This window comes from Hippichthys cyanospilos, chromosome 14 (assembly GCF_059441005.1).
Source record: "Hippichthys cyanospilos isolate Australia breed blue-spotted pipefish chromosome 14, RoL_Hcya_1.0, whole genome shotgun sequence".
NCBI lineage: Eukaryota > Metazoa > Chordata > Actinopteri > Syngnathiformes > Syngnathidae > Hippichthys > Hippichthys cyanospilos.
The window spans coordinates 20,155,391-20,167,398 of NC_142382.1; the positions used below are offsets into that span (position 1 = coordinate 20,155,391).

Sequence of the window (12,008 nt, forward strand, 5' to 3'; positions counted from 1 at the left end):
TGAAAAATGAAAAGTGCGGTATATCTGCCTTTAGCAATTATACCAAACTTAGGTGCAATAACAACTTAGACATTAATGGACAAAGTGAAGCAGTGCAAACGTAAACATGTATCCAAAACCACGAACGGACAACATATTCAAACTGTACTTACATTCTCATGGACGCACGGAATAATAATGAAAGGAATTAGATAATCCACAGAATGATTGAAAGCAGAAAAAATGACTGTCCGTTACAACGATACCTGCCGACTGACCCGTGAAAGAGCAAAACAACCTATGATAGTGTAAACAGAGTCCTGATTGGTAGTGGAGGAATGAAACATAACTTGTGATTAGTTGCTAGGCGGTTGCTAGGAAGATCACATGACCACAGGAGAAACATGTCCAGACGTAAATAGTAATAACAGAACGATTCAAACACGAAATCGTTAAGTATAATCAGAAACTTCTTAACAACACCATTCACTTAACATTAGACAATTTTTACGGTACAAAAACTTGAATTGTAGCTGAAAGTAGAACTGTAAACGTGAAACGCGATTTGCCCGAACCGGGACACGGACATGTTGAAGATGACAACTCTACCACTGGGCCACTGTGGGGCAGTGTAAGACCACACTGTGAAAGCTTGAAATATAGGGAATGAAGTATTTTTGAACGTGAATCTATGAAGAACTACGAATAATACAAAGTTAAAAAACTGAAAAAAGTTCAACTGTGGAATGAAAAGATGAAATGAAAGTAAGAACAGTTTGAAAAGGCTAAATTCTTTAAATATGAATAGTATAAAAAACGTAAATTGTAGGAAAACGATGAATAGTTGAACCTTGAAAAATAAAAAAGCACTTCACGTGAATATGTGGAATGATGTGAAGTTCGAACGGCATGAATTGGATGAACTGGGAAGGAGTTGAAACCAAAAGAAAATACTGAATTAACTGAAAAAAAACACTGAATGTGTGAAAAGACACAGCGGGGATCGAACGCACGAACATGTAGTAGATATACGTCAACAGAACGTCTGAGCCACGGGAAATGACGAAACCGTGAACGCTTTAAAAGGAAGTAGGAAGTACGCTCCAATCACGTAACATTAGGCCGTTTTTACGGTACAAAAACTTAAATTGTAGGAAAACGATGAAAAGTTGAAACTTGAAAAATAGACCCGCACTAACTAAAAAAGACTCACACAACTAAAAAATGACGCAGCCTGGGATTGAACCCACGAACATGAAGTGCGAATGCCGTACACAAATCCCATGAGCCACCGAGACATAGGAAATATCGAAAACGTTAAGGTTTAAAAATAAAGCACGAAGACCAGCCCATTCACTTAACATTAGGCCATTTTTACAGTACAAAAACTTAAATTGTAGGAAAACGATGAAAAGTTGAAACTTGAAAAATAGACCCGCACTAAACATGAATATGTAGAATGATATGAAGTTTGAACGGCATGAATTAGATGAACTGGGAATAAGTTGAAACGTACCTAAAAAACGGTCGGAATAAAAAAAATAATAATAACTAGAAAAAGTGCAATTTCTGAAGAAATTGCGTGTGAAGGTGAAACCGTTGAAGGTTTGGGAGTTGAAAAGTGGAATGATGTGGAACGATTGAATGGTATGAATCTGTGAAGAAATATGAATACAAAGTTGAAAAACTGTAAAAAAGTTGAACTGTGGAATTTGAAGATGAATGAAAAACTGAAAAAGTTGAACTGGAGAATGATGTGAATCTGTGAAAAATTATGAATCCTACAAAGTTGAAAAACTGAGAAAAGTTGAACTGGAATAGTGTGAATCTGTGACATTAGGCCTAATGTTAAGTGAATGATGTGATTCAAAAACATGCAGGATATCAGCCCTCGAGGACTGGAGTTTTAAACTCCTGTTAATGAATGAGCTTATCATTTGAATGAGGTGGATTGAATGAGGTGGATTGTGGATTGATGTGAAACAGTGAAGAAATGTGAATAATACAGAGTTGAAAAACTGAAAAAAACTAAAACGTATGAATCAAGCTGAGTTAACCAAGCCAGATGCTGTACTAGGTGGAAGCAGTAGTGAAAGGTAATGAGACGTCTAATAAAATGTCCAAGATGGCCGCCCATGAGGGCAGATTGGAGTTGGTGTCTTCAGTGGTCTAAGATGGCCGCCCGATGGCAACATGGGAAATGGATTACTTTGTGTAACTAAACTATAGGTGTCAAACTCCAGTCTTCGAGGGCTTGTATCCTGCATGTTTTTGAATCACACCTGTAATGGAGGTGTCGGAGTAGCGTCCAAACTTGTGACCTCCTTGAAAGGACTGTACTTGACTGATTCAGAGGATCCTCAATCTTATCTGGTTGTCCGGCCAGAACATAAAGACGATGCACACTCTCATGCCACTCTTTATTTGTATATAATGTTCTATTTATTTATCTGGGTTGGTGTGTGTGTGTTTCTGTGTTTGTGTGTTCTGTGTGTGTTCTATGTTTGATTGTGGGTGTGTGGTCTCTGCAAAGGAGAGCAGAGAACATTCACTAAACATTGATAACTAACATAACTAACATTGTACAATATGTTACATCATATGCTCACATGACTCTATATTAGCTTAGAATAACATAAACAACACAGGCAAACATACCGTACAATGATAGGAAGAATGAATTCAACCCAATCGTTCCAAAATGTGCGTTAGGTAGGAATGGGTTAATGGAGCCGAATAGATTTGAGTGGGCGGTGACGTCACTCCCTTACGGCGGAAGGATCATATTGGCACACACGGCAAACATGCGACAAACACGCACTTTTTGTGGATGAAACTTTAACGTGAATACTAAAAGTGAAGTATGAAAAGTACGGTATATTTGCCTTTAGCAATTATACCAAACTTAGGTGCAATAACAACTTAGACATTAATGGACAAAGTGAAGCCGTGCAAACGTAAACATGTATCCAAAACCACGAACGGACAACATATTCAAACTGTACTTACATTCTCATGGACGCACGGAATAATAATGAAAGGAATGAGATAATCCACAGAATGATTGAAAGCAGAAAAAATGACTGTCCGTTACAACGATACCTGCCGACTGACCGCATACCTGCAAAACAACCTATGATAGTGTAAACAGAGTCCTGATTGGTAGTGGAGGAATGAAACGCAACTTGTGATTAGTTGCTAGGCGGTTGCTAGGAAGATCACATGACCACAGGAGAAACATGTCCAGACGTAAATAGTAATAACAGAACGATTCAAACACGAAATCGTTAAGTATAATCAGAAACTTCTTAACAACACCATTCACTTAACATTAGACAATTTTTACGGTACAAAAACTTGAATTGTAGCTGAAAGTTGAACTGTAAACGTGAAACGCGATTTGCCCGAACCGGGACACGGACATGTTGAAGATGACAACTCTACCACTGGGCCACTGTGGGGCAGTGTAAGACCACACTGTGAAAGCTTGAAATATAGGGAATGAAGTATTTTTGAACGTGAATCTATGAAGAACTACGAATAATACAAAGTTAAAAAACTGAAAAAAGTTCAACTGTGGAATGAAAAGATGAAATGAAAGTAAGAACAGTTTGAAAAGGCTAAATTCTTTAAATATGAATAGTATAAAAAACGTAAATTGTAGGAAAACGATGAATAGTTGAACCTTGAAAAATAAAAAAGCACTTCACGTGAATATGTGGAATGATGTGAAGTTCGAACGGCATGAATTGGATGAACTGGGAAGGAGTTGAAACCAAAAGAAAATACTGAATTAACTGAAAAAAAACACTGAATGTGTGAAAAGACACAGCGGGGATCGAACGCACGAACATGTAGTAGATATACGTCAACAGAACGTCTGAGCCACGGGAAATGACGAAACCGTGAACGCTTTAAAAGGAAGTAGGAAGTACGCTCCAATCACGTAACATTAGGCCGTTTTTACGGTACAAAAACTTAAATTGTAGGAAAACGATGAAAAGTTGAAACTTGAAAAATAGACCCGCACTAACTAAAAAAGACTCACACAACTAAAAAATGACGCAGCCTGGGATTGAACCCACGAACATGAAGTGCAAATGCCGTACACAAATCCCATGAGCCACTGAGACATAGGAAATATCGAAAACGTTAAAGTTTAAAAATAAAGCACGAAGACCAGCCCATTCACTTAACATTAGGCCATTTTTACGGTACAAAAACTTAAATTGTAGGAAAACGATGAAAAGTTGAAACTTGAAAAATAGACCCGCACTAAACATGAATATGTAGAATGATATGAAGTTTGAACGGCATGAATTGGATGAACTGGGAATGAGTTGAAACGTACCTAAAAAACGGTCGGAATAAAAAAAATAATAATAATAATAACTAGAATATTTGCAATTTCTGAAGAAATTGCGTGTGAAGGTGTAACCTCTGAAGGCAAAGGTGTTGAATGATGTGGAATGGTGGGAATTGGGGGAATTGATTAAAGTTAGAACGGTCCGAATCGGATGAAGAATGACAAAGATAGAAGTGATAAACTGAAAAAGTGGAATTGTGGGTAATTTTTGAACTCTGGAAAGAAGAAAATTCAAACTACCATTGAATGGGGGGAATTGGATGAATCGATTAAACTTGGAACGGTCGCAATCGGATGAAGAATGGCAAAGGTAGAAGGGAAAAACTGAAAAAGTGGAATTGTGGGAAATTTTTGAATTGTGAGTAAAAATGGAGTGGCGGGCATTGGGAGAATGGATTAAAGTTAGAACGGTAAAAATCGGATGAAGAATGGTGAAGATAGAAGGGAAAAACTGAAAAAGTGGAATTATGGGTAATTTTTGAATTGTGGGTAAAAATGGAGTGGCGGGCATCGGGGGAATTGATGAAAGTTGGAACGGTCAGAATCGGATGAAGAATGGCAAAGATAGAAGGGAAAAACTGAAAAAGTGGAATTATGGGTAATTTTTGAATTGTGGGTAAAAATGGAGTGGCGGGCATTGGGGGAATTGATTAAAGTTGGAATGGTCAGAATCGGATAAAGAATGGAAAAGATAGAGGGGAAAAACTGATAAAGTGGAATTGTGGGTAATTTTTGAATCATGGGAAGAGGAAAGGGGATACACAAATGAAATGGTGGGAATTGGGGGAATCCATTAAAGTTGGAACGGTGGGAATCGGAGCAGGAATGGCCAAGATAGAAGGTTACAAAGTTTTGGATGAGGAAAATGGGAATGAGGAATTATGGGTAAAAATATGAAAATAGTTATGAATTACTGGAAGGTGTGAATATGAGTAGTATTCAAATTGGGGAATGTATTAACTGATTAATGTGAGTGTGAAGTGGAGAAGCTTTAAATAAAAAATGTTAAGTCCGCCACTGGGAATGAATTATGAGTTGTTATACATGAAAAATATGTAATTATGGGAAAATATTGAAAATTATTAATTGTTACAATAGTGGGAATGAGCCAACAGGCGAAATGTATGAGTTAAATGTTATGAATATGAAATAGGAAAGCTCAAAATGTGAAATGTTTAATCTCCCATTGGGAATGAATGGGAAGCCCTCCCATTGGAAATGAATTATGAATATTTGAAGGATGAAAAATATGGAATTATGGGAAAATATTGGAATGTATTAATTACTGGAATGATAGGAAGGATCCCTATAACGAGATGAATAAGTTAAATATTGAAAATATGAAAAGGGAGAGCTGTAATAATGAAACAAAATATGACCCAATGTTAGTCAATGGGACTTTTTGGGGTGGAAAACCGGGAATTCTGGGAAAACTGTGAATACTTGGAATTCCAAAAATGGAAACGCCCTTCGGGCGCTTTACTGGAATAATGTGAAATTGGAACGGTGTGAATCGGATAAACTGGGAATGAGCTGAAACCCGTCGAAAAACAGGCAGAAGTAGAATAATAATAATAATAATAATAATAAAGAAAATGGCCGAACACAATAACATATGTGTGAAGGTTCCACCTTCACACAATAATAAAGGTGGAGAAAAACATAAGTGTGAAGGTTTCACCTTCACACAATAATAAAAAAACATAAGTGTGAAGGTTTCACCTTCACACAATAATAATAAAGGTGGAGAAAAACATAAGTGTGAAGGTTTCACCTTCACACAACTAGAAAATGTGCAATTTCTGAAGAAATTGCGTGTGAAGGTGAAACCGTTGAAGGTTTGGGAGTTGAAAAGTGGAATGATGTGGAACGATTGAATGGTGTGAATCTGTGAAGAAATATGAATACAAGTTGAAAAACTGAAAAAAAGTTGAACTGTGGAATTTGAAGATGAATGAAAAACTGAAAAAAAGTTGAACTGTAGAATGATTTGAATCTGTGAAAAATTATGAATCCTACATAGTTAACAAACTGAGAACAGTTGAACTGGAATAATGTGAATCTGTGACATTAGGCCTAATGTTAAGTGAATGATGTGATTCAAAAACATGCAGGATATCAGCCCTCGAGGACTGGAGTTTTAAACTCCTGTTAATGAGCTTATCATTTGAATGAGGTGGATTGAATGAGGTGGATTGTGGATTGATGTGAAACAGTGAAGAAATGTGAATAATACAGAGTTGAAAAACTGAAAAAAACTAAAACGTATGAATCAAGCTGAGTTAACCAAGCCAGATGCTGTACTAGGTGGAAGCAGTAGTGAAAGGTAATGAGACGTCTAATAAAATGTCCAAGATGGCCGCCCATGAGGGCAGATTGGAGTTGGTGTCTTCAGTGGTCTAAGATGGCCGCCCGATGGCAACATGGGAAATGGATTACTTTGTGTAACTAAACTATAGGTGTCAAACTCCAGTCTTCGAGGGCTTGTATCCTGCATGTTTTTGAATCACACCTGTAATGGAGGTGTCGGAGTAGCGTCCAAACTTGTGACCTCCTTGAAAGGACTGTACTTGACTGATTCAGAGGATCCTCAATCTTATCTGGTTGTCCGGCCAGAACATAAAGACGATGCACACTCTCATGCCACTCTTTATTTGTATATAATGTTCTATTTATTTATCTGGGTTGGTGTGTGTGTGTTTCTGTGTTTGTGTGTTCTGTGTGTGTTCTATGTTTGATTGTGGGTGTGTGGTCTCTGCAAAGGAGAGCAGAGAACATTCACTAAACATTGATAACTAACATAACTAACATTGTACAATATGTTACATCATATGCTCACATGACTCTATATTAGCTTAGAATAACATAAACAACACAGGCAAACATACCGTACAATGATAGGAAGAATGAATTCAACCCAATCGTTCCAAAATGTGCGTTAGGTAGGAATGGGTTAATGGAGCCGAATAGATTTGAGTGGGCGGTGACGTCACTCCCTTACGGCGGAAGGATCATATTGGCACACACGGCAAACATGCGACAAACACGCACTTTTTGTGGATGAAACTTTAACGTGAATACTAAAAGTGAAGTATGAAAAGTACGGTATATTTGCCTTTAGCAATTATACCAAACTTAGGTGCAATAACAACTTAGACATTAATGGACAAAGTGAAGCCGTGCAAACGTAAACATGTATCCAAAACCACGAACGGACAACATATTCAAACTGTACTTACATTCTCATGGACGCACGGAATAATAATGAAAGGAATGAGATAATCCACAGAATGATTGAAAGCAGAAAAAATGACTGTCCGTTACAACGATACCTGCCGACTGACCGCATACCTGCAAAACAACCTATGATAGTGTAAACAGAGTCCTGATTGGTAGTGGAGGAATGAAACGCAACTTGTGATTAGTTGCTAGGCGGTTGCTAGGAAGATCACATGACCACAGGAGAAACATGTCCAGACGTAAATAGTAATAACAGAACGATTCAAACACGAAATCGTTAAGTATAATCAGAAACTTCTTAACAACACCATTCACTTAACATTAGACAATTTTTACGGTACAAAAACTTGAATTGTAGCTGAAAGTTGAACTGTAAACGTGAAACGCGATTTGCCCGAACCGGGACACGGACATGTTGAAGATGACAACTCTACCACTGGGCCACTGTGGGGCAGTGTAAGACCACACTGTGAAAGCTTGAAATATAGGGAATGAAGTATTTTTGAACGTGAATCTATGAAGAACTACGAATAATACAAAGTTAAAAAACTGAAAAAAGTTCAACTGTGGAATGAAAAGATGAAATGAAAGTAAGAACAGTTTGAAAAGGCTAAATTCTTTAAATATGAATAGTATAAAAAACGTAAATTGTAGGAAAACGATGAATAGTTGAACCTTGAAAAATAAAAAAGCACTTCACGTGAATATGTGGAATGATGTGAAGTTCGAACGGCATGAATTGGATGAACTGGGAAGGAGTTGAAACCAAAAGAAAATACTGAATTAACTGAAAAAAAACACTGAATGTGTGAAAAGACACAGCGGGGATCGAACGCACGAACATGTAGTAGATATACGTCAACAGAACGTCTGAGCCACGGGAAATGACGAAACCGTGAACGCTTTAAAAGGAAGTAGGAAGTACGCTCCAATCACGTAACATTAGGCCGTTTTTACGGTACAAAAACTTAAATTGTAGGAAAACGATGAAAAGTTGAAACTTGAAAAATAGACCCGCACTAACTAAAAAAGACTCACACAACTAAAAAATGACGCAGCCTGGGATTGAACCCACGAACATGAAGTGCGAATGCCGTACACAAATCCCATGAGCCACCGAGACATAGGAAATATCGAAAACGTTAAGGTTTAAAAATAAAGCACGAAGACCAGCCCATTCACTTAACATTAGGCCATTTTTACGGTACAAAAACTTAAATTGTAGGAAAACGATGAAAAGTTGAAACTTGAAAAATAGACCCGCACTAAACATGAATATGTAGAATGATATGAAGTTTGAACGGCATGAATTGGATGAACTGGGAATGAGTTGAAACGTACCTAAAAAACGGTCGGAATAAAAATAATAATAATAATAATAATAATAATAAAGGTGGAGAAAAACATAAGTGTGAAGGTTTCACCTTCACACAATAATAAAGGTGGAGAAAAACATAAGTGTGAAGGTTTCACCTTCACACAATAAAGGTGGAGAAAAACATAAGTGTGAAGGTTTCACCTTCACACAATAATAAAGGTGGAGAAAAACATAAGTGTGGAGGTTTCACCTTCACACAATAATAATAATAAAGGTGGAGAAAAACATAAGTGTGAAGGTTTCACCTTCACACAATAATAAAGGTGGAGAAAAACATAAGTGTGAAGGTTTCACCTTCACACAATAATAAAGGTGGAGAAAAACATAAGTGTGAAGGTTTCACCTTCACACAATAAAGGTGGAGAAAAACATAAGTGTGAAGGTTTCACCTTCACACAATAATAAAGGTGGAGAAAAGCATAAGTGTGAAGGTTTCACCTTCACACAATAATAATAAAGGTGGAGAAAAACATAAGTGAAGGTTTCACCTTCACACAATAAAGTCAAGGAATAACGTGTGAAGTTTTCACCTTCACACAATAATAAAGTCAAGGAATAATAATAATAATAAAGTCAAGAAAGGTTTCACCTTCACACAATTAATGCTACAGTACATTGCCTGACAATATTACAAACACATTGGGTTAACAAGCATGGGGATACAATTTTCCACACACTGAAAAAAACATTTCAGAAGTGCAATGCATGCCATAACAAAAGAATATGCATATGAACAGTTTTTGACTTGAAATATTATCAATACAGCATAAATCTGGGGGCGGCATGGCTTAGTGGTCGAGTGGTCGTCTCCCAGCCGAAAGGCCGTGGGTTCGATCCCCCGACCATCAAGACCATGTCTAAGTGTCCTTGAGCAAGACACTGAACCCCCAGTTGCTCCTGGTGCTGCGTCATCAGTAGGTAAATGACTAGTTAGTGTAAAGCGCTTTGAGTACCTAAGGTAGAAAAGCGCTATATAAGTGAAAGTCCATTTACCATTTACCATTCAAATCTAGAATTCCTGAGCCGCTGGCTGTATATCAGGGGTGTCCAAGCACGGTCCTCTTTCCCGACACACCTGATTAAACCAGAGGCCTGATAACGATCCTGATCATTTGAATCAGGTGTGTTGGGAAAGAAACCTGTAAAATATGCAGGACAGCGGCCCTTGAGGACCGAGTTTGGATACCCCTGCTGTAAATAGTCTGTTGTGCTCAATCAGAATGATCCAGATCTTTAATAACTGGCTCTCTGTTGAGGTATGTTGCCCAGTAGACAAGGTTAAAGCTACTAAATAGCATAGGGAACATGATGCGGGAAATGCGGTCAATCTTGCTGACACTATTGAATGTTTTCTTGTTATGTTCAGCTTTCTTTTCTGAGCAGGTGTTGCTGGGATCACTGGTGGAACACTTGGAAATAGTGGACAATGTTGAGTCTTTAGTTATATTAGGAGCATAGTTAGCCACAGCCATGACATAGGCATTGTTCTTCATCACAGAGGGATCTTTTTTCTACAGGGAAAATATCATTGGGTGAGACAGTTAGGCAAATAATGCATTAGCACTGAGGAAAGGTATGTTCATAAAAATAATCAAAAGATCATAACATCTGGTAAACAGTGAAAATGTGAGAGAATGATATGATGCTGATGAAAAAATAGGTACGGTTCTTTCTAAAGCTTTAAATAGTAATTTGCCAATTTGAAGCACATTTATTATAGGGAGTTATTGTTGATGTGGTAATTTTAGGCCCATTTCAGTTGCACCGTGTTGCTAGGATGGAACACAATCTGTTTCAAGATGGACCTTTTGGACACTTATGGATACACTCATTAAATAATTGTTATATCATGAAAAATGAAATGAAGCCAGAGGTGATTTAAGTGGTAGGATAGAGTGCAACTGGGCTAAGAATACATATCAGCCTGTGGAATGAAATAATGATGATGTTGATGATGAATAATGCATTCAAGTAATGGATTTCTACAATGATTCAGAGGGTTTGCTGCCACTGTCACATGTACAATTGAAATATGATGACATTCACCACATCTCCGTTGATCTTACTCTTTAATATGCTTGTCCCTAGATTAGATTGCCCAAAATCAGACAGTTTACCATGCACCAAATGTTAGATGTGGTCTGATGAGGCATAAGTCTTAGAATGCCTTTCAGCTACCAATTTGTGTCATGCGGGGAGCGAATGTCAAATAACGCATATAAATCAGGATGGACCAGCATTTCCGCATGTCTTTTCGACAAAATTAGATCACTTAAATGCGAGACGGTTGTACCTTATCATTGACAATACTCTTCCCGTCCCAGGCCCAGCCTCGCTTGGTGAAGTAGTTCACAGTGGCAAATTCAATGAGTGCAGAGAAGACAAATGCGTAGCACACAGCAATGAACCAATCCATTGCTGTGGCATAGGCTACTTTGGGCAGTGAATTACGGGCACTAATACTTAAGGTGGTCATTGTGAGCACTGTTGTTACACCTGTAAAGAAAACGATGAAACATATATTAACAATTAAATGATAATAACATCGTAAAATCATAATAATATAATGTCAAATATCACTAGCTCACTCACTCACTCTATGCCTATTCCATAAATGCAATAAAAGCACGTTTATATTATAATACTCTTTATGGACACAAATAGCATTTTGAGAGAATTTGTAAATATATTAATCTTTCAATCTTTATTTATAGAGCTCTTTTCAAACATGACAATGTAACTCAATACTACACATTATTACAATCAGCACCCCACCACCCACAAAGACACAAGCACACATATTGTCAAGAATGGGAGTGGATGTGGAGGTTGGGGGCCAAATGCAGTAAAGCTGGGAGTCAGGGAGTTCTTCAAAAGGCTTTCAAAAAAAAAAGCACTACTGGGCTACGCTACACTACACTGGGTGGCGCCGTGAATAGCACGTCCGCCTTACAGTTCAAAGGTCCCGGTTCAAATCCATCTGGCTCCGGCCTTCCTGTGTGGAATTTACATGTTCTCCTCGAGCCCGTGTAGGCAGGTGAAATG

The 12,008-nt window shown here is 37.7% G+C and overlaps 1 protein-coding gene across 4 annotated transcripts in view; it reads right to left on the minus strand.

Moving 5' to 3' along the window:
- The window catches only part of gabra2a (gamma-aminobutyric acid type A receptor subunit alpha2a), an 80,062-nt gene that overhangs the window by 13,900 nt on the left and 54,154 nt on the right, over positions 1-12,008 (minus strand). For 3 of the 4 annotated variants that reach the window (XM_088432912.1, XM_088432913.1, XM_088432914.1), the window contains 2 exons: positions 11,257-11,459; positions 8,886-10,474 (listed from right to left, as the gene is read on the minus strand). In XM_088432912.1, coding sequence (XP_088289038.1) covers positions 10,175-10,474; positions 11,257-11,459 — 503 coding nt within the window. In that variant the 3' untranslated portion in view covers positions 8,886-10,174. Of the gene's footprint in view, positions 1-8,885; positions 10,475-11,256; positions 11,460-12,008 lie in introns of those variants that run through there. The other variant, XM_088432915.1, reaches the window with a different exon arrangement.